Here is a 27644-nt window from a genome sequence, read left to right on the forward strand (position 1 = left end):
TTGATTTGACTTAAATTTCTTGTTTGAGACAAGAATACTTCATAGGTAGCATCCTGTGCTTCCATCAGATGGCACTTAATGTTCAGTTATCTTTCTTTTTGTGATGTTAACAGCCGTTGATGATCATTGCCTAAATCCATTATTGCTTTAGATTTTGCTAGTTGCTAATATTCTCATTCAGTCATACCTTCTTCATTTATTAACAGCACTTCTGTTGAGAGGACTTTCCCCATAACAGCTATTTGTATACTCCGAATTATGGTTCACATAGGAAAGTCAGGTTAAATGCTTGAGGGTTTTTTTTCCCCTTTATTTACGAGTTTTCAGTGTAATGAGTTGATTTGTAAGTATCCCTCAAAGTTGACTAATGAGGTTTTTTTTCCCTAGGATCTTTATCTAAATATCTAAATCTAAGTATCTAAATCATGAACTTAATTATATTTAATGTGCTTCAGTATGTTGTAATTATTATTTTTATTGATACTCAAATTATTCTGTCTTTGACCAGAGGAATCTCTTCAGATTAGTTTCTAACCTCTTGACATAACCCCATAATTTTTGATAGCCTCTTTGCTTCATAGTATAACAAGATATTTATGTTCATTTTGTGTATTATCTGTCCCAGACCTGTAATCAGCCAGTTCTCCAAGGAGCGAGCCCAATTCCTTGTAGTAGGAAATGGCATTTAGAGACCACAACCTGCATGCTATAGGTTTTCCTCACTATTGAGTTAGTCATTGTTTCTAGGTCTTTCTTCTTCTTGATGTGAATAGTTGTCTTTTGCTTTTGACTTGTTAAAGTTCTTTTAACTATTACGGATATCAGCCCTTTTTCATCTGTATTGCAAATTTTTTTACCCATGTTAATTTTGCTTATTGGATATTTTCCTATATAAATATGTCTTAAATTTTTATATGGTCATATCTGCCCGTGTTTTTGTAAGTCCCTGTATTTTCTTCTGGTCTTTTTATCGGTTCATTTTTAATATGTTTAATTCATCTAGAATTTTTTTTGGTCTTAACAAGTAAGATGGAACAATCAAGCTGATTTTTGTTATTGTCATTGTTTTTATTTTTAAATCCAAATCCTTATTTTCCATAAAGTTGGAATGGGCAGATCAGATGTCATTCTTATTTTTAGATTTAAAAAATATTTTGTTTCCTTCCTAGAGGCAACTTCTAAGAGCTTTTTTTGCCTCTTAGATTTTAAAAACTTGACAATAGGTGCTTGAAGGTGCTTTCTTCTGAATTATTTCTCCAAAAAACTATGTCATCTCAATAATCATGTTGAAATGATCATTTTAATATAGGAAGATCACCTGTCTCAAATAATTGAAAGTGGGTTTATATATGTCAAAATGTGATTTATTATTAATAGCTAATATTATTGAATGTTTACAATGTGACAAGTACTATAACACTATATGCATTTATCACTCATTGAATCCTAACAATCGTATCTGATTTTATGGATAATGAAACAGGCTTAGCTTAAGTAACTTGCTCAGGTTCCTATACCTGTTAAGGTAAGGGGTAGTGGTCAGACCTTGGACTATTTCACATCACGTATTCTTTTTGTGTGTGTGTGAGGAAGATCAGCCCTGTGCTAACATCTGCCAATCCTCCTCTTTTTTTGCTGAGTAAGACTGGCCCTGGGCTAACATCCGTGCCCATCTTCCTCCACTTTATATGGGACGCCACCACAGCATGGCTTGACAAGTGGTGTGTCAGTGTGTGCCCGGGATCCGAACCGGCGAACCCCAGGCTGCCGCAGCGGACCATGTGCACTTAACCGCTTGTGCCACTGGGCCAGCCCCCTCACATCAAGTATTCTTAAGCATTATATTATGATGTCTTCTATTATGTTTTTCACATTGTTGGTATTTTCTTTTTCCTCTAGTACTCTCATTATTTGTGGAATTAGATTGTATTATATTTTCTAGGTCTATCTGCTTGGTATTATAATGCTTCTGTTCTTTCTGTTTTCTTTGTTTTTCAGATTTGCTCTGTGTTATTAATGATTACTTGGCTTATTCTGTTTCTTTTGTTTGTCTTATGAGTTTGGCTAATAAAAAACATGTTCCCAGAAGTCAACAGGGAGCTTTTTAGACAAGGAGTGCCTGGGATAGGATTCCTTTCTTATCTGTCTGTAAAGTACAGTTAGATATATGAGAAAATCCGGGATTTTCTGTTCAAATTTGTGTTTTGGATGATAGAATGTTAAAATTAGAAGGAACCTTAGAAAATCTAGTCCAAACTCTTCATTTTTTAGATGAGAAGGTTAAACCCAGGGAGGTGATATGGCTTTCCCAAGGTAATATAAGTAGTGACAGAGCCACAATTATAATATAGGTATCGTGATTAAGTCTACTCCTTTTTCCACTACTTCTGATTACCCCTCCCAAATGCTGTTATACCTATTCCACCCTTTCCATTCCTTGGAAATAATCTACTCACTATAGTTACTTTTCTAAAATGGCTTTGGGATAGTAAAAGGAATTTCAGATTCAAAAACCAAAAAACCTGGAACAAGTTCTGGCTTATTACTAAAACTTGATAGTTCAAGTCATTTAACTTTATCAGAGCATCAGTTTCCTCCTTTTTTAAGATGGAAGTAATAGTCCTTACATTTCTCAAAGTGTTATTGCATGGCCAAAATGAGATAGTGTATGTTATCACAGAAAATGTCATAAACAGTGTATAAGTAATGTTTCAAAAAGGTATTCTTTGTTAAAATAGATTAATTGAAAAAATTACAAGATTCTAGATATAGAAACAAGTATAATAAAAGCTCTCTTAACAACTCCCACCTAACTGAATTGTTAGAATTAACCTGTATTTTTCATTCCCCCTGTAAAACATACTGATACCTATAGCACACTAAACACACTGTCATGTCCGTAAACTTCAGATCCTGAGAGCTGATTGAAAATGAGCTCTAAGATAGTTATTTCTATGAAAATTATATTGAATGGCTAGGAAAAACTTGATACAGGTGAATTTATTTTTTAAAATGCTTTCAAATTTGGTATGGGTGAGACAACGTAAAAGATAGGGAAATCAAGGGCTGGCCTGGTGTCATAGTGGTTAAGTTTGCACACTCTGCCTCGGTGGCCCAAGGTTCACGGGTTCAGATCCCGGACACGGACCTGTGCACCGCTCATCAAGCCATGCTGTGGTAGGTGTCCCACATATAAAGCAGAGGAAGATGTGCATGGATGTTAGCCCACTGCCAATCTTCCTCAGCAAAAAGAGGAGGGTTGGCAACAGATGTTAGCTCAGGGCTAATCTTCCTCACCAAAAAAAAAGATAGGGAAAACATTCCTAAAAATTTAGAAGGATTCTGTGTTCACGTTGCTTCAAGATTTCTTTGTTTATTTCACTTGATAAATACACTAAAATTGTACAGTAGATCCACACTCAGAGTAAAGACCTCAGATTGATGTTAGGAGATTTGCAAATTAAAATTCACTTATGTGTTTTAATTTTTTTAAATGTTTAAGGTGTGTAAGGATCAGTTATGATTCCTTATTTTAAAAGATATTTTTTGATTGATTGACCAACTACTGATCCTGCTCATATTTGAATAAAAAGGCTTCTATTTTTCTATTATAAATTATTTGAAGAAAAGCTGTTTCAAGTATAGCTTTGTAGTTATAAACTCAGGTTTTGAAGTCAGAGAGATTTGGGTTTGCATTTTGGCTCTGCCACTTACCAGTTATATGACCTTGGGAGTTACTTAACCTTTATGACCCTCAATATCTACATCTGTAAAATAACATGGTAATTGTTATAATCATTAAAAATGCATGTAAAGAACATAGCACAGTGCTTGGCACACAGCATGCATGCAAATGTTTGCTGCTTTTTTGTAATTGAAATAAAATTCTACTTCTAATTAAGAGCTTCTATATCATGAATGATACTTAATATTAACAAATGAAAATGAACTGGTCGGATGCTTCAAGGCAGATATGAAATGCTACTTCTCCATGAAGGTTATTCTTAATCATCCCAATGAAAAGAGATCCCTTCCTCTGGAGTCCATGCCACCTTATCTGAACTGTTAATCACAAAAGTCAGTGAAGTAATGTTTATAATCCAGCTCTCTACTTAGAGTGAAATGTCCCTGAGGTGAAGGATCATGTGTCAGACTCTAGTATATAGCACCAGGTAGATAGTGAGTGCTTAATAAATGTTTGTTGAATAAAATTAATATTTTAGGTAATTGAGAGGGATAAAGTAATGATTCAATCACAGCTCATTAAAAAACCATAAGAGATTTTAATGTAGTAAACTAATTTTGGCATTTGAAATATTAATAGTATGTGCTGTATAGCAAAAAGGATACTGAAATCAAAGTGTTATCTGTACCTATCTCAAAACAGACTATAAATTAACACCATAGGGTTCTGGTTAAAAATTGCAGATTTTCAGTAATCTTTATTTTCTCTTCTAGGGTATTCCAAACAGAGCCGCATAAGAAAATAGTGAGGAAATCAGAAATTGAAGGTAAATATGTTATTGCAATCCCTGCTAAATCTGTTTTCCATAAAATTTTACTGCAGCTATCTAACCAGATAATTTATATCACTTATTGTTTATCTTATTGCTTAAAAAGTATAACTTGAGCCATGGAGGGGCAGAAAGTAAGGACAGTTAGTAATTTCTTTTTTTTTTTTTTATTGTTAATGTCCTTACGCAATTTTTCTAATGCTTTATCAGTGTATCCTTGAACAAACTTATTTTTTATTTTATTTGTAGAAACAGAAGCAGGAGAAAATGTTCTGTTTCTACGGTAAGTAAGGAAAGTGTGATTCAAATTGTATTTTAAAAGCTGTTTATTCCTATTAATGAAGTGTCTTTTAAATTAATGTTCTTTTTTTATTTTTTGTGTCCCTTTTGTGGAATACTTAGGATTGATTCAGAAAACAAATTCTTTGCAGAATTTAATATATTGCTATATCTGATAAGTATGTGCATAGTGCAGCTTATCCTTTTAATAAAGTGATGAAACACTCCACTGTCATATATATATATATCCTTAAATACATCACCTAGTACAAAATAATAAATATCAAGTCTTCAGATTTTTCCATTAGATTAGTTTTATTTCAATATTAATACATAGAAATGTAAATACCAGTAGCTCTTGAACAAATGAAAAGATGGCTTATCTTCATTCATTATAAGAGAAATACAAACTTAGACTATATTGAGATATAATTTTTCATCTAATCAATTAAGAATATAGGTGAAGAGTCGCTCATTGCTAGTAGGTATAAATTGTAGAAGGCAGTTGGCAATATCATTCAAAATTTTTTTTTTAATTGATGTCTTAATAGTCTATAACATTGTGAAATTTTGCTTGTACCTTTTTGTTTGTCAATCACCATATACATGTCTCCCTTCACCCTATGTGCCCACACCCCACCCCCTTTGCCCCTGGTAACTACAATACAGTTCTCTCTGACCGTGTGTGGGTTTATATTCCACATCTGAGTGAAATCATGCAGTGTTTGTCTTTCTCTTTCTGGCTTATTTCACTTAACATAATACCCTCCAGGTCCATCCATGATGTTGCAAATGGGACAATTTTGTCTTTTTTTATGGCTGAGTAGTAATCCATTGTATATCTATATATATACCACATTTTCTTTTCTTTTTTTTAAAGTTTTTCGTTTTTTTTTTTTTATTTTATTTATTTATTTTTTCCCCCAAAGCCCCAGTAGATAGTTGTATGTCATAGCTGCACATCCTTCTAGTTGCTGTATGTGGGACGCGGGCTCAGCATGGCCAGAGAAGCAGTGCGTCGGTGCGCACCCGGGATCTGAACCCGGGCCGCCAGCAGTCGAGCGCGCGCACTTAACCGCTAAGCCACAGGGCCGGCCCTGTACCACATTTTCTTGATCCAGTCATCAGTCAAGGGACACTTGGGTTGCCTCCACTTCTTGGCTATAGTGAATAATGCTGCAATGAACATAGGGGTGCATAAGCCTCTTTGGATTGTTGATTTCAGGTTCGTTGGATAGATTCCCAGTAGTGGGATAGCTGGACCATAGGGTATTTTTATTTTTAATTGTTTGAGGACTCTCCGTACCATTTTCCATAGAGGCTGCACTAGTTTGCATTCCCACCAGCTGTGTATGAGGGTTCCTGTTTCTCCACAACCTCTCCAACATTCGTTGTTTTTTGTCTTGGTGATTATAGCCATTCTAACGGGTATGAGATGATATCTTAGTGTTGTTTTGATTTGCATTTCCCTGATTAGTGATGTTGAACATCTTTTCATATGCCTATTGGCTATCTGTATATCTTCTTTGGAGAAGTGTCTGTTCATTTCCTCTGCCCATTTTTTTTTTTTTTTTTTTGTGAGGAAGGTCAGCCCTGAGCTAACATCCATGCCAATCTTCCTCTTTTTGCTGAGGAAGAACAGCCCTGAGCTAACATCTATTGCCAATCCTCCTCCTTTTTTTTTCCCCTTTTTCTCCCCAAAGCCCCAGTAGATAGTTGTATGTCATAGTCGCACATCCTTCTAGTTGCTGTATGTGGGATGCTGCCTCAGCATGGCCAGACAAGCAGTGCATTGGTGCACGCCCGGGATCCGAACCTGGGCCGCCAGTAGCAGAGCGTGCGAACTTAACCACTAAGCCATGGGGCCGGCCCCCTTCTCTGCCCTTTTTTTTATTGGGTTGTTTGTTTTTTTGTTGTTCAGTTGTGTGAGTTCTTTATATATTATGGAGATTAACCCCTTGTCAGATATATGCTTTGCAAATATTTTCTCCCAGCTGGTGGGTTGTCTATTCATTTTGATCCTGGTTTCATTTGTCTTGTAGAAGCTCTTTAGTGTGATGAAGTCCCACTTGCTTATTTTTTCTTTACTTTCCCTAGTCTGACTAGGCATGGCATCCGAAAAGATTCCTTTATGACCAATGTCAAATGGCGTGTTGCCTATATTTTCTTCTATGAGTTTTATAGTTTCAGGTCTCACCTTCAGTTCTTTGATCCATTTTGAGTTAATTTTTGTGAATGGCGATAACAGATGGTCCACTTTCATTCTTTTGCATGTAGCTGTCCAGTTTTCCCAACACCATTTATTGAAGAGACTTTCCCTTCTCCATTGTATATTCTTAGCTCCTTCGTTGAAAATTAGCTCTCTGTATATGTGTGGTTTTATTCCTGGGCTTTCAATTCTGTTTCATTCAAAATTTTAAATGCACATGCCTTTTGACTCAGCAGTTTTGTGTCTGGGAGTTTATCTCACCAATATACTTGTAAATGTTTGAAATAATGAATATATATGGTTATTCACTACATCATCTATTGTAATGGCAAAAGATGTGAAAGATCCTAAAGGTTCATCAGTAAGGGACTAGTTAAATAAATTGCAAATTTTCTGTGTAATTGACTACTCTTGAGCTGGGAAAAAAGATTCTCTTTATGTATACTGATACAGAAAAATCTCTAAACCATATTACTTAGGCTCCTCACAGATAACCACTGTTGATAATTTTGGATGTCTTGACAGAAATTTTATATATATATCCAAGTACGTTTATCTTTTTTTTTTTTAACAAGACAAAAATGGAATCACTTAATAATATGTCTTGTAGCACTTTCTGTATTGTTACCTATACATCTACCTCAGTCTATTATTATCTGTTGTATGTCTGCACCAACATTTAGTTAGCTCCCTATTGATGGACATTTGGGTTGTTTCCTTTATTTGCTTTTTTTTAAGGCTAAATTGCTAGAAAATGAATTGCTTTATAGGTCCTTCTTTTTTTTTTTTTTAAAGATTTTATTTATTTCCCCCCAAAGCCCCAGCAGATAGTTGCATGTCATAGCTGCACATCCTTCTAGTTGCTGTACGCAGGACGCGGCCTCAGCATGGCTGGAGAAGTGGTGCATCGGTGTGCATCCGGGATCCGAACCCGGGCCACCAGCAGCGGAGCACGCGCACTTAACTGCTAAGCCGTGGGGCCGGCCCCCCTTTTTTTTTTTTGCAGAGAAAGATTCGTCCTGAGCTAACATCTGTTGCCAATCTTCCTCTTTCGTTTTTTTGTTTTCCCTCCCCAAAGCCCCAGTACATAGTTGTATAATCTAGTTGTAAGTCCATTCTAGTTCTTCTGTGTGAGCCACTGCCACAGCATGGCTACTGACAGACAAGTGAGTGGTGTGGTTCCACACCTGGGAACCAAACCCTGGCTGCCAAAGTGGAATGTGCCAAACTTTAACCACTAGGCCATCAGGGCTGGCTTGGTCATTCTTTTTTTAAAAATAAATAAATAAGGGGCTGGCTTGGTGGCATAGTGGTTAAGTTTGGCACATTCCACTTCAGTGGCCTGGGTTTGCGGGTTCAGATCCCAGGCACCAACCTATACCACTCATCAAGCCATACTGTGGCAGCAATCCACATACAAAGTAGGGGAAGATTGGCGTAGATGTTAGCTCAGGGCCAATCTTCCTCACGAAAAAAATAAAATACAATAAAAATAAGCAAGTGGCATGTATTAAACGTATTTTTATAGTATTCCTGAAATTAACAAACCATTAAGACCAGTCTGAAGAGTGTCCTGTGATTGCCCTGTAATTTCTTCTGCCAGTGTTAGAAACTCTTTTTTAAAAGATGTCTTTGTGTTTTTCTGCCACTCACCCTATGAAAACCTTTCACCTTCCCTGCTCTTTCAACTGTTATGATTCTTGGTAATTGTTTATGGTATAGATTTTGAAAATACTTTTTAATTTTTAGGAATAAGAATCCAGAAGATAACTACTGTGAGATTACTGGTGAGTATGACCAGAATACTTTTCTTATCATACACCTTTTCTCTTCATCCAGAATCCTTGATAAGTAATATGTAAAAGAACTATGAAAAAAAAATGTGAAGAACACTCTGTTCTTTACACAAAATCTTCAGTTTAAAATTTACAAACTTATGATTTCTCTTAAATCTGCTGTTCCTCTTCTTTTCTCTATCTTGGACTCTCACTCACTCTGTCATTCATTCAAGTCAGGAATTGAGTCATTTTTGGACTTTTCTTTCATTCCCCATATTCATTTGGCCCTACTCTCTTCCTCTTCTTTATCCTAAGTATCTTACAAATCTGTTACCTGTTCTCTATTCTTCCCGTCCCTGTTTGAATTCATGTCCTCATTATTCTTTCTTGAGCTATTGTATTTAGTTTCTTATCCTTCTAATCCATCCTACATATTTCTAAATCTGATGATATTACCTCCCAGCTTAAAATTCTTCAATGACACTTTTTTGCTTACAGGATAAAACCCATACTCCTTAGGATAGACTTAGAAAGGCCTTTATAATTTGGCTTATCTTCTCCAGCTTTATCTCTTGTGCCCTCTTTAGACATCCTAGGCTCTAGTCTGTGAAGAACTATTTGCAGTTCCCCACGTGACTTTTTTGCTACCTGTATCCATTTGTAAATGCTTATTTCTTCTACTAAAGTGCTCTTCCTACTCCAATTTGTCTAGCAGTCTTCTCATTTTTCACTTAACTTAGCTTTTCACTTAGCTTAAATTCAGTGCTATTCAAATTAGCCAGTCCACAAACTGTTACAGTCCATGAAAGAAAAGGAACTTGCACTAGAATGTAAATCAGCTATGGCAGTAAGCTACTGTTTAGTTTAGCTGACATCTTTTTTTCTTAGCAAAGCTTTCTTGGTGAAGGAAATATTACTTGATTTACATTGGCTGCAAGTTCCTTATCTCATTATGAACTGATAACAAGCAGTTCACAGACTGGCACCATATATTAAGTAGTACTATACTGTCTTAAATGGAGCCTTCTCTGACAAAACCAAGGAGTCAGTCACTCTGTCCTGTGTTCTCATAACACTGCTTTTATTTCTCAATTTATTGTAGAATTTATCACATTGTATTTTAGGTATTTACTTCTGGCTCTCTTGTTAAACTAGAAACTCTTTGTTTTTTTTTTTTTGGTTTTTTTTTGTTTTGTGAGGAAGATCAGCCCTGAGCTAACATCCGGGCTAATCCTCCTCTTTTTGCTGAAGAAGACTGGCTCTGAGCTAACATCTATTGCCAATCCTCCTCCTTTTTTTTTTTTTCCCCAAAGCCCCAGTAGACAGTTGCATGTCATAGCTGCACATCCCTCTAGTTGCTGCGTGTGGGATGCGGCCCCAGCATGGCCAGAGAAGCCGTGCGTCGGTGCGCGCCCGGGATCCGAACCCGGGCCACCAGTAGCGGAGCGCACGCACTTAACCGCTAAGCCACCGGGGTGGCCCTAGAAACTCTTTGAATCCAGAGATTTTGTCTTGTTCTTTGTGCTTTAGCAGATAGTTGAGTTTTGGGGCAAATAATAGTTTCTGAATCAATATTTGTTGAATAAATGAGTGGAAGCTTGATATATAAATAAGGCTTTTAATAAAAGGCGTATAGTTACTTCATCATACTCAGTTGAGGTTGCCGTAAATTCTTTAAAATGTTCTAAAGATTTGCCTTTAAACTTAAGTATTTTTAAATATATTTTCTGTTTTATTATAGTATCTTCAATGTCTTTCTTATTTCCAAAATCCAGTTTGTTACTTACCTAAACCTTTATATTTCAATTCTAAAATATCTTGAGTCTAATTACTTATTTCCATTCTCACTGTCTCTTACCCTAACATAAACTGTCATCATGTTGTGTCTGAACTATTAACAGTAGCTTCCTCATTGATTTATCTTCTTTTGAATCTACTTTCTTCTTCTCTGGAATTATTTTTATAAAATGCACATCTCATCGTGGGAACGTCCAGATTCCTTAATATAGAATAAAAGACGCTTCAAAATCTTACCCTAACATTTCAGTCTCATCGGTTGGTACTCTTTACCATGTATCCTCTATTATCCAGGAAATAAAAATGGAGGAAGGAAGGGGGAAAAAACAGTCCAAACTTTCCACCCTTAAAATTCCGCCTTTAAAATCTCCACCACATTCTAGAAATATTTCAGTCACATAGAGAATGCGGTAATCACCGATCTGTCCCTAAAATGGGACAATTAAATGTCTTATTGAAATTTAATACCTAAGTGCTTATGAAGGGCTTAGTAACTGATAAAACTTCAGTAAATACTCATAACTGATGAAGAACCTAAGCAAAGGAAAATCAGGCTCTTGGTGATACAGATTTTTGTCACTGACTATATTTTTTCTTTTTTCTCAATAGGGATGGACACATTGCTTTGTGCTCCCATTCAGACCCAGAGGCAACAGAGAGAGGTATGAGTTCATGCAAAGGCCTTCATATTTTAATCTCCCTTGACAGTTAAAACTTTAAAAAAAGAATTTTAATGGTAATGGCACAATTTAGGGATTACTTACCAAAATGAACCAGCATAGGGCCGGCCCCGTGGCTTAGTGGTTAAGTGTGCGCACTCCGCTGCTGACAGCCCGGGTTCGGATCTTGGGCGTGCACTGACATGCCGCTTCTACGGCCATGCTGAGGCCGCGTCCCACATACAGGGACTCGAAGGATGTGCAGCTATGGCATATAACTATCTACTGGGGCTTTGGGGGAAAAAATAAATAAATAAAATTATAAAACAAAACAAAATGAACCATCATAGACTGGAAAAACTTCTTACCTTTCCAATTAACTAGCAATAGTTAAATCACTGCCAGTTTAAATAATAGGCAAATATAGTAATTATATCAGGACTTCTTGAACTTTAATGGGCATATTAATCATCTCAGGATTTTGTTAAAATATAGATTCTTATCCAGTAGATCTGGGGTAGCCCCTGAGATTCTATATGTCTAACAATCTCCTGGCTGATACTAGTGCACTTGTCCACAGACCATACTTTGAGTAGCAAGGAGTTAGACCATGTCCTTACAAATAAAACCACTGCATTAAGATTCAAAGTGAACTCAGCTCCCAAGAGTACAGCATGTACTATAAAGTAGCCGTCATGTACTTATCCCTTTCCAAGTCTTTTTTATTTAGAATGAGAATGACCTATCTAATAAAGTAATTAGAATTTTCATTATAGTTACATTTAGTATTGTCAGTCTTTTTCATTTTTTAGTCATTCTAGTGGGTGTATAATTAACCTTGAACTTTTAATTTGTCCAAAAACACTAAAATTGTTTACAGATTTTAGAAAACTTTTTTTTTTGCTGAGGAAGATTCACCCTGAGTTAACATCTGTTGCCAGTCTTCCTCTATTTTGTATGTGGGTCACTGCCACAACATGGCTGCAGATAAGTGGTATAGATCCGCGCCCGGGAACTGAACCCCAAGCTGCCAAAGCAGAGTGCACCAAACTTAACCACTATGCCTCGGGGCCAGCTCCTAGAAAACTTTTTAATCACAAATTACAGGCTACACACCACAGCATGGATCCAAGCAAACCAGTGTATCATGAAACCATCACTGATGATTGTTTATATAGTATTCTCTACATAATACATGCTATAAAATGCCTTCTTAAAAGTTTGTATTTGGGGCCGGCCCCGTGGCTTAGCGGTTAAGTGCGTGTGCTCCGCTACTGGCGGCCCGGGTTCGGATCCCAGGCGTGCACTGACGCACCACTTCTCCGGCCATGCTGAGGCCACATCCCACATACAGCAACTAGAAGGATGTGCAGCTATGACATACAACTATCTACTGGGGCTTTGGGGAAAAAAAAAAAAAGGAGGAGGATTGGCAATAGATGTTAGCTCAGGGCCGGTCTTCCTCAGCAAAAAAAAGGGGATTAGCATGGATGTTAGCTCAGGGCTGATCTTCCTCACAAAAAAAAAAAAAGTTTGTCTTTGATCTGATCTCTTGTATTTTGCTTTCATTATAGATTTCAATTACAGAACCCAGCCATGAAAAGAAACATGCAAATGACCAGACAGTCATCTTTTCAGATGAAAACCAGATGGATCTGACAGCAAGTCACACTGTGATGATTACCAAAGGCCTTTTAGATTGTACCAAAAGTGACAAGTCCACCAAGATAGATACCACATCATTTCTGGCTAGCTTGAAGCTCCACACTGAGGATTCAAGAATGAAGAAAGAATTAAATTTTTCCGTGGATCAAAACACTTCTTCAGAAAAGAAAATAAATTTCAATGACTTTATAAAAAGATTGACAACAGGAAAATCTAAGGCTTCTTCTACGGGACCTGATAAAGAAAATTCTGAGATGTCTGTTCATTCCAAAGAATCAAATAGGGCCTCTTGTATACATCAAATGCCTGTATCTCTTAATGTGGATGAAAATAGCGGTAATGTGACTAGAATCTTTAGAGAACAAGATGGGATGAATTTCACCCAGTGTCACACAGCCAATATTCAGACTTTGGTTTCCACATCCAATGAGGTCAGCTTAAGGGAATTTAAAGGTCATGATGCTACAGTCTATGGCAATGACTTTATGGACTTGACAATTAACCACACTATACAGATTTTACCCTCAGCAGATAATTTATCAGAAGTAGAAAATCAAACTCAAAATGTCATGATGGATGTTACAATAGGATATGGAACTAAAGTTCCAGGAAAGAAGACAATCTTTAAGGATAAACCAAATGCTGCTTTTCAAGACCCTTCCTTAAACCCTAAAGGTGAAATACATGTTACCAGAAGTCATATTACAGGGACAGAAACTCATACAGTCACACAGACTTCTAACCAAGATGCCAGAACATTGACCATGATCCCAGAATCTATATGTTCCAGTCCAGCTATTCAAGATTATAAGACATTTTTCTATTCTAGTTGTAATGATGCCATGGACCTGACCAAGTGTCTCTCAAGTATGAAAGAGGAGAAAAATTTGCTAAAGCATGACAGTAATTATTCTAAAATGTATCCCAATCCAGATGCCATCACTCCTCTCATAGAGAAAACTATTTATTCAGGAGAGGATAGCATGGACATTACCAAGAGTCACACAGTTGCAATAGATAATCAGAATTTTAAACAAGATCAGACAAATGTACAGATAGCAGCTGCACCAGTATCTGAAAAAGAAATGATGCTCCAAAATCACATAACTGTGTCAGAGGATGGGGAAATGAATGTAAATTGGAGCTCAATTCCTCATGTATCTAAGGAAAGATTACAGCAAAGCCTGACAAATCCTTTATCTATTTCATTGATTGACAAAAAGACTGAAATCTTCACAGGTATAGATATGGATTTGACTAAAAGTCACACAACTAACTTAGAAAGTCAAGCTCTTCTTGTATCTTATAATCTAGCATCTGAGAATACCAGTAAATCTCACTCTCAAAGCAAAAGCTCTTCAGATGAATGGGAAGAAATGACCAAAAGTCATGTTAAACCATCCCGACAACCAAACATAATATCTAAAAGCTTCCTAACTGACACCTGGAGCGAAGAAAAAGATCAAGTTTTGAAGATTTCACCCTATCTTGATAAAGATTCTTCTCAGTCAGCTGATATTAACCAGGATGTAGCAACAAGCCATAATATGGTATATTCTGGTGGAGATCTTGATAAACAAGTAACACTGGGAAATAATAGAAATACAGTTTCATGTGAGCAATCTTTGTTTCCTACCACAAAGCCATTGGTTTTATCAGAAGGACAGTCTGCCATGAAAAATCATAATACTGCTATTAACAGTCATACAGTGAAATCTGTACCGGGCCAGAATTCTAAACTGCCTGAGCCACTGAAGAAAAGTTTAGGCAATCCCACAACTGACTGTTCTCATGACAAGATAATTATGTGTTCGGAAGAGGAGCAAAATATGGATCTAACCAAAAGTCACACTGTTGCCATTGGATTTGGTCCTTCTGAAGTACAAGAACTTGGTAAGACTAATTTAGAAAACACTAACAGCCAGCTAACAACAGTGAACAGACAGATAGCTGTAAAAGTTGAAAAATGTAATAAAAGTCCTATAGAAAATACTGGAGGAGTATTTATTTCTAATAACATCATGGATGTGTTGGAGGACAAAAGTATACAGAAACCTGGATTCCCGAATGAAAAGCAAGGTGTCAAAATTTGTGGAAGGAAAAGTGTTGGCCAATTGAAAATTGATAAGACTATTGTGTTTTCAGAGGGTGATGAGAATGATATGGATATCACCAAAAGTTATACAGAGGAAATAAATCAAAAATCTTTATTAGGTAAACATGATTCCCATTTGGTGCCTTTGGCAGGAACTTCTAAAACTGTTTTGTATACATGTGGGGAGGATGATGTGGAGGTCACTAAAAGTCACACAACTGCCATAGAATGTAGAATGGTCTCACCAGATGAAATAACTACTAAGACTGTGGACAAAACTATAATGTTTGTAGATAATCACAATGAACTAGAAATGACGAAGTCCCATACCGCTTTCATTGACTGCCACACAAAGGAGAAAACTGTTCTTCCAGACAGACCTAACTTTGAACTATCCAAGAGGAAAAGCGTAGAAAAACCAAAAGTGACATCTAATCCTGCTGAGGAGAGTGTTTTCTTTCCAGAAAATGGTGAAAGTGACCATTTAGCAGCAAAAGTCAGCCAGCTAACACCACTGGAGGAATGGTCTAGTAGTGGTCCTACAGAGAAAGCTGCAGCATTTATAGCTGATGATAACATGGAAATGTCTAAATCAATCATTTGGAAAAATGACAAAGATGTACAAAAGCCTGGATTTCTGAATGAGCCTCTATCAGGCAAAAGTCAGAGAAGGAAAAGCCTTAGACTCAAAAATGACAAGGCCGTTGTTTTTTCAAAGAATGACAAAAATGATATGGATATCATCCAGAGTTGTACAGTGGAAATAAATAACCAAAGTGTCCTGAAAGATAGAGAAGACTCCCATTTAATGCCTTTGGCAGGAACTTCTAAAACTGTTTTGTATACATGTGGGCAAGATGACATGGAGATCACTAGAAGCCACACAAGTGCCTTAGAATGTAAAATTGTCTCACCAGATAAAATAATCACTAGGCCTGTGGACAAAACTGTAATGTTTGTAGGTAATCACAATGATCTGGAAGTCACCAAGTCCCATACTATTTTCATTGATTGTCAAGCCACGGAGAAAATACTTCAAGAGTGCCCTAAATTTGGAATAACAAAAGGAAAAACCTTGAATTTTTCTTTTCCTAAGAATGGTAGCTCTTTTCAAGAAATCGCAAAAAAACAAACACTGGGTGTAGAAAACGAAATTGTTCTTCACACTGAGCAAAAGCATCATATGATACCCTTTGTTCCTACTAATACATTGTCTGGGTGTCAAGGTGAGCTAGAAATTGTCAAATTTCTTACCACTGCTGTGGATGAAGAGGTCATGGGGAAAGTTGTAGACCAGGCTGATACGTTGGAAAAAGCCAAAATTGAAAGCTGTCACTTAAATAGTACAGACAGAAGAAATGTGGATTTTACAAAGAGTCATGCAACTCCTATTTGTGGACCCAGTGATAATTGTTCTTGTTTACCAAATGTTATTTCCTGTTTTGATAATGTAGAGGGGAACGTCGTGTCCTTATGTGATAAAGATGAGAAAGCCAATAATTGCCCAGTACAAAATGATCTTGCTTATGCAAATGATTTAGCCAGTGAATATTCCTTGAAATCTGAGGGACTGCCACTCTCTGCCCCTTGTTCTTTGCTAGAGAAGGAAATAGTTATTCAAACCAATACTGAAGGACAGTTAGACCGTGTCATAAAAGTGCTCAAAGATCAAGATCTGATTAAGGAGCCCCAAAATCTATTAGCTAATCAGACTGTAGTATATGGTCAAGATCTGGGAGAGATAACTAAACTTAATTCAAAACGAGTATCTTTTAAGCTTCCAAAGGATCAAATGGAGGCCTTTGTTGACAATGCGGAACATAGTTTAAAGAAGACCTATCTTAATGATGTTTTTGTTGCTTCTCAGCCTCATCTCTCAACCCAGCTACCTCCATTACCTAAACAAGGACAGAGTATTGTCAATAAAGATGAAACAATATTGTCTAAAGCTGGAAATAATAATTTAAATATTGTTATAGGAAATTCCTCTGTACCCACATGCGAAAATGAGTCCAAAATGCTCAATAATGAGAAACAGTTTACTATAGCCTGTAAAAAAGAACTGAAGGAAAATATTCAAACAGCTAAATATAATACAGCTATAGACTTCCACAGTAACTCAGACTTGACTAAGCAAGTCATGCAAACTTGTGCCAATCCTAGAGAAGCATCATATCCTGTAATTGCATCTGATGGTGCAAGTTTTAGTAGTGTGAAACCAAATTTGAATAATTTGAATGGGAAAACTGAAGAATTTTTAGATTTCCCAACTGTTCATGTACCACCTTCTCCAGAACAATTACTTCAATTAGTAAATACGCCACACAATGATATGAATATAGTGAAAGCCACAGAAATACATAATGATAATGTAGTGTCTAACAGTGTTAAAGATGATAGAGATGAAGAAAATAAAATTTCTCATAATGGAGCTGAAACCAACTCTGTACCATTAACGACAGGTGTAAAAGATAAAGTGAGGAAATGTTCTTTGGGAATCTTTTTGCCCAGATTGCCAAACAAGAGAAATTGTAGTGTCACTGGTATTGATGACCTGGAGCAGATTCCAGCAGACACAGCTGATTTAAATCACTTAGAAAGTCGGCCCGTCTCCAGTAAGGATTCAAGCATTGGATTTATTGCAACTAAACTGAACTTAAGTCCATCTGAATATATAAATGAGGAAAATCTTCCTATATATCCTGGTGAGATTAATTCCTCAGACTCTATTAGTATAGAAACTGAGGAAAAGGCTTTGATTGAGACATACCAAAAAGAGATTTCACCATCTGAAAATAAAATGGAAGAAACCTGCAATAGCCAAAAAAGAACCTGGGTACAAGAAGAAGAAGATGATATTCAGAATGAAAAAAAAATCAGAAAAAGTGAGATTAGGTTTAGTGATACTGCACAAGATCAGGAGGTGAGTTCTGTCTTGAACTAAGGAATGTTCTTGGTTTTTTAAAAATTATGAATATTTTTGAATTTTAATTTTAGTCTTGGGTAAGCAGGAATTGATTATTTCCAATTTATGGGGCTGGAGAAATATTTTTATATAGAATCTCAAGGAATTAATTGGCTAACAGCTAGACTTGAAAACAATTTGAAGTGACAAATGGTCACAAAAAATGAAATGGAAAGTAGTACAAAAATTAATGTTGAAATTGTGTAATTCTAGGGCCGGCCCCGTGGCTTAGCGGTTAAGTGCGTGCACTCCGCTACTGGCAGCCCGGGTTCGGATCCCGGGTGCACACTGACACACCGCTTCTCTGGCCATGCTGAGGCCGCGTCCCACATACAGCAACTAGAAGGATGTGCACCTATGGCATACGACTATCTACTGGGGCTTTGGGGGGAAAAAAGGAGGAGGATTGGCAATAGACGTTAGCTCAGAGCCGGTCTTCCTCAGCAAAAAGAGGATGATTAGCATGGATATTAGCTCAGGGCTGATCTTCCTCACAAAAAAAAAAAAAAAGAAAGTGTGTAATTCTAGATATTTTGTCACCTCTGGTGATTTGCCACTGTGGCTTTGCGTATGAGAATCTCTAGGCAGGGAATATGTAGTTTGAAAAGTCATCTTCAGTGTTATAAATATTTGGAGGGTAAAAAGTCTGTTTATTATGCAAACTGCATAAAGAAAAGACTGAATTTTCTTGGCTAATGAAGATATGTAGAAGCATAGAAGCTGAGAGTCTGTTTCTTTAGTGAATGGGAGAATGCCTAGGTCAAGCCCTGTATCTCAAAAGTGAAGTAAGATTTTTGTATTTATGAAAGAGGTCATAGATTTTGTAAAAAGTTGAGTTGAGGGCTGGCCTGGTGGCGCAAGCGGTTAAGTGCGCGTGCTCTGCTGCAGCGGCCTGGGGTTTGCCAGTTCGGATCCTGGGCGCGCACCGACGCATTGCTTGGCAAGACATGCTGTGGCGGCGTCCCATATAAAGTGGAGGAAGATGGGCACGGATGTTAGCCCAGGGCCAGTCTTCCTCAGCAAAAAAAAGAGGAGGATTGGCAGATGTTAGCACAGGGCTGATCTCCTCGCAAAAAAAAAAAGTTGAGTTGAATTCCCTCAACTTTTTACAAAACTTACAAAACTCCTTGGACAATTAGAGGAGAAAAAACCTGTCACTTAAACTGAGTTTTGTAAGTGGAGAAATAAAGATTAGAAAGTATCAGAGGTTCGTAGAAAACAAAGTACAAACTCCATTAAGAAGTATGTAAGTAAGCTTAGAAGATGATTTCAGTGGTTCTATAAGATGAGTTCCTGAGGAAATGGTTCATCTATGAAGCTTTGAGAAGGTAGTAACAGTAATATAAAATTTATAACTGAATAGATTCTGTGAAAATTAGTATTATTTTGTTCAGTAAATATTTATTGAGTATATGCTATGTCCTGGGTACTATTTAGGTGCTGGGAATGCATCAGTGGGAATTCACAGACAAAAATCTGCTCTCATGGAGCTTACGTTCTAGCATTTAGACAAAGAATAGATTGTCCTCAAAAACATACCTAAGTAGGTACATAAAAATGGCATTTAAGGCTGTAAAGTCAAATTGTTAAAATGGTAAAAGCAGGACCACATGACTTATTTGACTTCAGCCAAAGGAGTCTTGGTCACCTGGTGAAAGAAGTACCTAAGCCTGGAAATAAATTTCTTCTCTGTACTCTAGCCAAGGCTGCCATATACAGCCAATATTCTATTCTGGTTTTCTGCAACGTTGTAGCCCTGACCCTCGTGGCTAGTAGTTGAATAACCGGATAGGTCAACATTTGGTAGCTCATAGGATCTGGCTGTAACTTAGATACATCTGAGAAATAATTTGCTTATACGATATAATGAACAAAGTTATTTCTGTATATTTTTAAATAAAATTACTTTTAACTCTAAAGACCTAAGTTGCCTCTTACTTATTCTAATTTTTTACTAAGGTATTTCATAAGAATTATAGATAAATTTTATGCTTGAAGTAGTATTTCTGTTAGTGTTCAACAAGTATGTAATCATCATACAGTGATACAGTATTCATTGTCAACTTTGTCCTGATGATGTTCCTTAATTGATAATTTCAGATTTTTGATCATCTTGCTGAAGGGGATATAGATAAAAATGCTAACAGTGTATTGATAAAAAGCCTGAGCAGGACCCCATCTACTTGCAGCAGTTCTCTGGATTCAATCAAGGCTGATGGGACTTCTCTGGACTTCAGCAGTAAGATCTTTACGAAAGCTAAGTAATAGAAGTTATCTGCTTGCTTGACTAGTAATAAATGTATTTAAGTTCAGGAGATATTTGAAATTCATATAAGCTTTTTGGGAGTTATAAATAGTTGATAAGTAAAATAATATTTAGTTTATTTTTAATTCTTAGTTATTTTAATAAATTGAGGGGGCCGGCCGAGTGATGCAGCGGTTAAGTGCGTGCGCTCCGCTTCGGCAGCCGGGGATTCGCAAGTTCGGATCCCGGGCGTGCACCAACACATCACTTGTCAAGCCATGCTGTGGCAGCGTCCCATATAAAGTAGAGAAAGATGGGCACGGATGTTAGCCCAGGGCCAATCTTTCTCAGCAAAAAAAAAGAGGAGGATTGGCATCAGATGTTAGCTCAGGGCTGATCTTCCTCACAAAAAAATAAATAAAATAAAAATAAATTGAGAAGTATTATACTACAAGTGGTAGAGTGATTTTCCTTAAAAGGCTTATAATTAGTAGAGAAACATTGAATGGAGCCTCAAAACTGTAATATACTTTGCCCTACAAATGACTATCTTCCCAGAAAGATCCTGGTAGATAGCTTCAGGAGCATGAGCCACATGTAAACCTGAACGATAACTAAAATAAAGCTTACAATTTAATTTTGACTTGTTCATCACCTGAATTTGCTTTACTTCTAGCACACCGCAATAGTCAAATGGAATCACAGTTTCTCACAGACACTATTTGTGAAGAGAGCTTGAAGGAGGTATGTTAAAATATTTCTCATTTCTAATGCAACTAATTTCCTTGGTTTGTTTCTCTTTTTTAAATTTTTAAAAAATTATGAAATATTTCAAATATATAGGAGACTGGTTTTCTGTTTTTTTGTTAAGGACCCATCATGGCAATTAATTATGTGGAGTAGAAATCACAATTAGAAGACGTTTGTTATGTTGTTTTTCCCCAATTCTACTGTTACTGAATAACCTTAAGAAATAATAGTAGATAAAATCTGCTCATATATAGCCTACAAATATCTGGATAATATTTCCACAAATATATGCAAAATACTTTAAGCTATTTAGAAAAAGTGAGGTGGTTATAGTCAAAAAAAGCTCACCTTGAATAGTCATGCAAACTTTTTTTCTTTCCTCAGAAACTCAAAGATGGGAGAATAACAACAAAGGAGTTCTTTATACTTCTTCAGGTCCACATTTTGATACAGAAACCCCGACAAAGCAATCTCCCAGCCAAAGTAAGTGTAATTTCTTGGCAAAATAGTTATCTCAGTTAAAATATATTGTACTTGTTTACTAAACTGCATCAAAGCAAGCATTTATTCAAAAACAAAAAAAGACTCTGAGGAAGCACATTTTCCTACAGAGGTTTTCCTGTACTAGGGACATTTATGGTTAGCATAAAAATTGATTTTTTTTTAATATCATGAATTTTGATAAGGTAAAATTTTGTTTTTTCTGTCATTCCCTGCCATCTATTTTGTTTTTGATACTTTTTCCTGAACATATGCTTTTTCCTACTGTTATAAAAATCCAAATATAGCAGAAGTTTCTTTTGTTTTTGTTTTGTTCTTGTTGAGGAAGATTGTCTCTGAGCTAACATCTGTGCCAGTCTTCCTCTATTTTGTATGTGAGATGCTGCCACAGCATAGCGTAGTGGTTAAATTTCACACGCTCCACTTCAGCGGCCCGGGGTTTGCAGGTTCAGATTCTGAGCGTGGACCTATGCACCACTCATCAAGCCAATGCAGGCATCCCACATATAAACTAGAGGAAGATGGGCATGGATGCTGGCCTAGGGCCAATCTTCCTCAGCAAAAAGAGGAGGATTGGCAACAGATGTTAGCTCAGGGCTAATCTTCCTCACACACAAAAAAAACATTGTCATTAGGACCAGATGAGTTCTATCTAACTTTTAAAGAACAGACTCACACATATATGGACATTTGGTTTATGGCAAAGATGCCCCTGCAGAATAGTAGTCTTTTCAATAAATGGTGTTCCGTCAGTTAGATATCCATAGGAAAAAAATGAACATTGACCCATACTTCACACTGTACACAAATATCAATTCTATACAACACCAAAAGCACAAGTGACAAAATTAAAAAATTGGACTTCATCAAAATTAAACCTTTTGTGCTACAAATGATACCATCAAGAAAGTGAAAAGACAACCCACAGAATGGTAGAAAACATTTGCAAACCAAACATGTTATAAGACTTGTATCCAGAATATATAAAGGACTCTTGAAACTCAATAATAAAAAGATAGCCCAATCTAAAAATAATCAAAGGATCTGAACGACATTTCTCCAAAGAAGATAAGCAAATGGTTAATAGGCACAAGAAAACATGTTCAGCATCATTAGTCATTAAGGAAATACAAATCAAAACCACAGTGAGTTACTACTTCACATCCACTAGGAGGGCTGTAATCAAAAAGACAAGTGTAATCAAAATGACAAGTGTTTGCAAGGATGTGGAGAAATTGGAATTTTCATACATTGCTGGTGGGATTGTCAAATGATACAGCCACTTTGGAAAACAGTTTGGCAGTTTCCCAAAAAGTTAAACATAGAACTATTATATGGTTCTAGGTTCAGCAATTCCAGTTCTAGGTATATACCCAAGAGAATTGAATACATACATCTATACAAAAACTTATACATGAGCATTATTCATAATAGCCAAAAGGTGAACGGATTAGTGGTTACTTGGAGCTGGGATGGGGATGGAGGAGAATGGGGCGGGACAGCTAATGGGTACAGGGTTTCTTTTGTTGGGGGGGTGAAAATGCTCTAAAATTAGATTGTGGTTGATGGTTGCAAAACCCTGTGAATATACTTTAAAAAATCATTTAATTGTATACTTAATGGGTGAATTATATAGTGTGTGAATTAAATCTCAATAAAGCTGTTTAGAAGGAAATCAATTCCAGGAGGATTGTATGTCTAAATGTGAAAAGTAAATCAAAGATGGAAACTGGGACGATGGGCTCACATCTTTTGGGTCACCAACTTTATTATTCCTATCACCATAGCTGCCCCTTCCCACTAGAATCCTCTTGCCTCAGCTGTAGATGGGGAGTAGAAAAGTGCCTAGATGTGCATCCAGAGTCTACACCCTTCTTAGGAAAAGCAGAGAGAGTACTAAGGGACCAGGAGAAACAGAGGAGAGCAGAGGGGAAGGATAGGAGGCAGAGAGGATGCTGGCAGGGTGGAAAAGGGAGAGGATACCTCAGGAGCTAACCCTTGAGGGTATGGGTCTTCCCCTTTTCCTTTCCTTTCAGGCCTTGCAGAGGTCAGAAGGACCAATGTTAGGGAAATAGATCTGGGAACAAACCCATCAAGATGGAAAGAGAGTTTTTGCTATCTCAGGAAAGAAATCTAAAAATCCTGGAGGCCGGCCCCGTGGCTTAGCGGTTAAGTGCACGTGGTCCGCTGCTGGCGGCCCGGGTTCGGATCCCGGGCACGCACCAACACACTGCTTCTCTGGCCATGCTGAGGCCGCGTCCCACATGCAGCAACTAGAAGGATGTGCAGCTATGACATACAACTATCTACTGGGGCTTTGAGGGAAAAAATAAATAAATAAAAATTAAAAAAAAAAAGTCAACTTCAATTATAATTGCTTTTAGCACATTTCTACATTTTCTTAGCACATATGCTAGAAGATGTGGTAGGGACAGAGAAAAGAGATTAAAACCTCAGTTACTTTTAATTTATCAACTAAAAGGGGAGAATGAGAGGAAACTAACATTCATTAGATTACTTTAGCAGGCCCTGGGCTTTGGTACCTTTTTAAAAAAACTTTTACTACAATCTGAAGAGGCTGATCAGTAGTATGCCCATTTTATAGACGAGGAGACCAAAGCGTAGAGGGGTGTAATGACTTACTCTGTGCCTCACTGCCTATGAATAATGGACAGTTTGGGGGTTTTGTTTGGTTTGTGTTTTATACATAATGTGACGTGGGGAGCTGATTTGATTTTTCCAATACTGCATCAAGGAAATCAAAAAGTCATTGGATTAGAGCTATAAGATATTTCTTAAATAACCAAATTTTTACTGCCTTATTTTACATATGCTGGAACATTTTGAGTTCAACCTGGGGTAGAAATAAGGATCAGGACTAGCGAATGGGAAGAGAAAAGGATAATCTGGGAAACTGGCACCTTTTTTCTTTCTTTTAATGAAGGGATTCCCGGTAAGTTTGAATTTTTAGGAATTGATTTTCTTAAAATAATGCATAGCCATTTTCTTTTTTTTTCCCCCCTAAACATCTGTGGGAAATGGACTTGGATGTCAAAGACTTGAATTCAAATTTCGACTTGTAGCTTACTAGGTCTGTGAATTTAATAGAGTATTCGAATATTTCTTTGTAGAACTTTTTAAAATGGGCACTCTGAAACTTGAAAGAGTTCTTGAATATGGTTTTGTCCTCCAAATACCAGTTTTGAGGGACTGATTTTTTTTTTTCAGTTTACAATAAACACACCACCTACTCCAGAAGATCTGATGTTAAGTCAATATGTTTACCGACCCAAGATACAGATTTATAGAGAAGATTGTGAGACTCTTCGCCAAAAGATTGAAGAGTATGAAAATTTTCATTTTTGTGTACATTTTGTTGGATGAATGAATAATCTGTGTAGTAAAGCTTCAATTAGAATAACACTGGTGGGCCGGCCCCGTGGCTTGGCGGTTAAGTGCGCACGCTCCGCTGCTGGCGGCCCAGGTTCGGATCCCGGGCATGCACCGATGCACCGCTTCTCCAGCCATGCTGAGGCCGTGTCCCACATGCAGCAACTAGAAGAATGTGCAGCTGTGACATGCAACTATCTACGGGGGCTTTGGGGGAAAAAATTAAATAAATAAAAATTATAAAAAAAAAAAAAAAAAAGAATAACACTGGCATAGGAAAAAGTTTATGGCATTAATTGGCGGTGTGATATGGTATATGGGAAAGTTTCAGCTTTGTAGTCAGACAGATTGAAGCTCAATACTGGCTACAACACTAGCTATGTAACCTTCTGTAAGTCATTTAACCTTCTTTTCCACATCCATAAATTGGGGATAATAATACCTACTCAGTGGGTGGAAATGAGCAGTAAAAATAGTGTACTGTATATAAAATGTTTTTTTGCCATTCTCAACAAAAAGTAGGTTCTCAGTAAACAATAATAATTAGATTATGATATCATAAGTTGATTGCAAAAGCACATCTTCAAAAGAAAATTTTTTTTCCTTTAGAGATTTATATATAGTGCCTAAAATCAAGATTGCCTTTCGGTTTATAATTTTATCACATTTACCCTTGATTTGCGTGTATAAAAGAACATGGTTTTACTCAGACTATAGCTCAGTGCTTTGGCTTATGTAGGCGCTATAGACTAATTTACAAATTAGGTATATTTAGATTCCCCCAGGTAAATCAGGACTTGCAACCCAAAATAATGTTTATATCGTACTTATCTAGAACTTATCCGACTAAATTTAAACCAATCTAACAGAAAAGAAATAAAATAATCTTTTAGTAACTATGTAGTTTGAAAATTAGGATGCTGTTAAATTATAGTCCTGCAGATTAACACATATATACTGAGCACCTTCTATGTGCCAGGCACTGTGCTAAGTACTAGGGTTCATCACTGAACAAGACAGACAAGTTTCTTATCTTTATGTTGTTTAAAAGAGTTGGGTGTCTCAGGATTTGTCTGAGAATGTTTTATTTTGAATGAAATGGGATCTCGCATACAATAAACAGTCTGTTTAGATGTGCTGTACTGTTTGATTTTGCACCTGTGTGCCTATATATAATATCTTCTAACTCTGATAGACATTTATTTTTTATACCTATTAAGAAGAGACTGATGTATAACTTTGCTACTTTTATAAATGCTGTTCTACAGAGGTGAGAGAGGACTTTGAACTGAATTGGGAACTTTTACTTAAAATAATAACTACAGCTTCACAATAGTTATGCATTGACAGGCCTTAAGGATTCTTTATAAGCAACATGTTTTCATGTTGGAACAAGTTGATACATTGAGATGAGAATTCTACTTGTGAGGGAAGTTTTTTTGATTCATAACATTCTTGAACTGTTCTACAAGTGTCAAAATAGTCAGGCTGGGGCCGGCCCCGTGGCTTAGCAGTTAAGTGCGCGCGCTCCGCTACTGGCGGCCCAGGTTCGGATCCCAGGCGCACACCGACGCACCGCTTCTCCGGCCATGCTGAGGCCATGTCCCACATACAACAACTAGAAGGATGTGCAACTATGACATACAACTATCCACTGGGGCTTTGGGGGAAAAAAAAAGGAGGAGGATTAGCAATAGATGTTAGCTCAGAGCCGGTCTTCCTCAGCAAAAAGAGGAGAATTAGCACGGATGTTAGCTCAGGGCTGATCTTCCTCACAAAAAAAAAAAAAAAAATCAGGCTGGCCACTGTTCTTGAGTGAATTCCTCTCTTTTTGTATAGAAAAGGACTAAGAAGAATTAAATTAAGTATGCCTGTAGATCTGAGTTGATTCATTCAAGCTGACTTCTGAACTCTGTGGTAATTAACTTTTCTGTGTTTTAGATTAAAGCTTTCTGCATTGAACCAAGATAAACTGTTGACTTGTGTAAATAAGAACCTGTGGGAAAAAATGAGACACTGCTCTGATGGGGAGGTACTTTTGTCTCATTTTCTGAATGGGAATCAGTATAGACATTTTGAACAATGTTTTATTATGAAATAAGTAACTGTTACTTAGTGATGAGTTCTTTAACTTCTCAGGTGTAATATGTTACCAAGGTTTTATTAATTATATGTGAGTAATTGCTAATAGATAATCTTTTCTCAAACCAGAATTGATCAATTTAAAATATGAAATATATTTGAAGTTTATTTAGAGTTCCCTCCTTCTTGTTTGCCTTTCTCTTAGACTTAGATGAGGAAAAGATTTACTTTAATTGATTAAATAATAAGCAACTCATTTTATGTGTGCCCTAATATGTTAAAAGAGTTTTATTAACTAAAATCCTATCATTTTCTAATTTGTAATATGAATAAGTGAATTAAAAGCAGAAATCAAAATTGAAATCTTTGGTTCTGCTTTTAAATTATTAAATGGAATTAAATTTGCAAATGAGAAGTGCCCTGCCTTAGAAATCATAGTCTAGTATGGGCAAAGCTTAGCACATAGCAGCTGAACCAGCATTCCCAGACCATTTGCCTTTTCTAACTCATTTGTTTTAGTGCAGTATAGCTTTTGACTTTCCCTTGCAGCTGAAGACCTTTGGAATTTACCTGAACAAAATTAAATCACATTTTACCAAGATGACTAAAGTCTTCACTCACCAAGGAAAAGTGGCTCTCTACAGCAAGCTGGTACAGTCAGCTCAGGTAATTCGAGATAGTTAACAGCATAGAAAGAAAGGTCTATTAAAATTAC

The 27644-nt window shown here is 36.7% G+C and overlaps 1 protein-coding gene across 3 annotated transcripts in view; it reads left to right on the forward strand.

The window, feature by feature from the left end:
* KNL1 (kinetochore scaffold 1) overlaps positions 1-27644 on the forward strand; it is a 61272-nt gene that overhangs the window by 18996 nt on the left and 14632 nt on the right. For 2 of the 3 annotated variants that reach the window (XM_087425243.1, XM_087425245.1), the window contains 11 exons: positions 4459-4511; positions 4764-4797; positions 8752-8789; positions 11187-11239; positions 12811-17919; positions 20062-20200; positions 20883-20950; positions 21341-21439; positions 24686-24801; positions 26789-26879; positions 27479-27595. In XM_087425243.1, coding sequence (XP_087281369.1) covers positions 4459-4511; positions 4764-4797; positions 8752-8789; positions 11187-11239; positions 12811-17919; positions 20062-20200; positions 20883-20950; positions 21341-21439; positions 24686-24801; positions 26789-26879; positions 27479-27595 — 5917 coding nt within the window. Of the gene's footprint in view, positions 1-4458; positions 4512-4763; positions 4798-8751; positions 8790-11186; positions 11240-12810; positions 17920-20061; positions 20201-20882; positions 20951-21340; positions 21440-24685; positions 24802-26788; positions 26880-27478; positions 27596-27644 lie in introns of those variants that run through there. The other variant, XR_015550166.1, reaches the window with a different exon arrangement.

The sequence above is a fragment of the Ceratotherium simum genome, chromosome 3, assembly GCF_057802395.1.
Source record: "Ceratotherium simum simum isolate JZ-2026a chromosome 3, ASM5780239v1, whole genome shotgun sequence".
In the NCBI taxonomy this organism is placed as follows: Eukaryota; Metazoa; Chordata; class Mammalia; order Perissodactyla; family Rhinocerotidae; genus Ceratotherium; species Ceratotherium simum.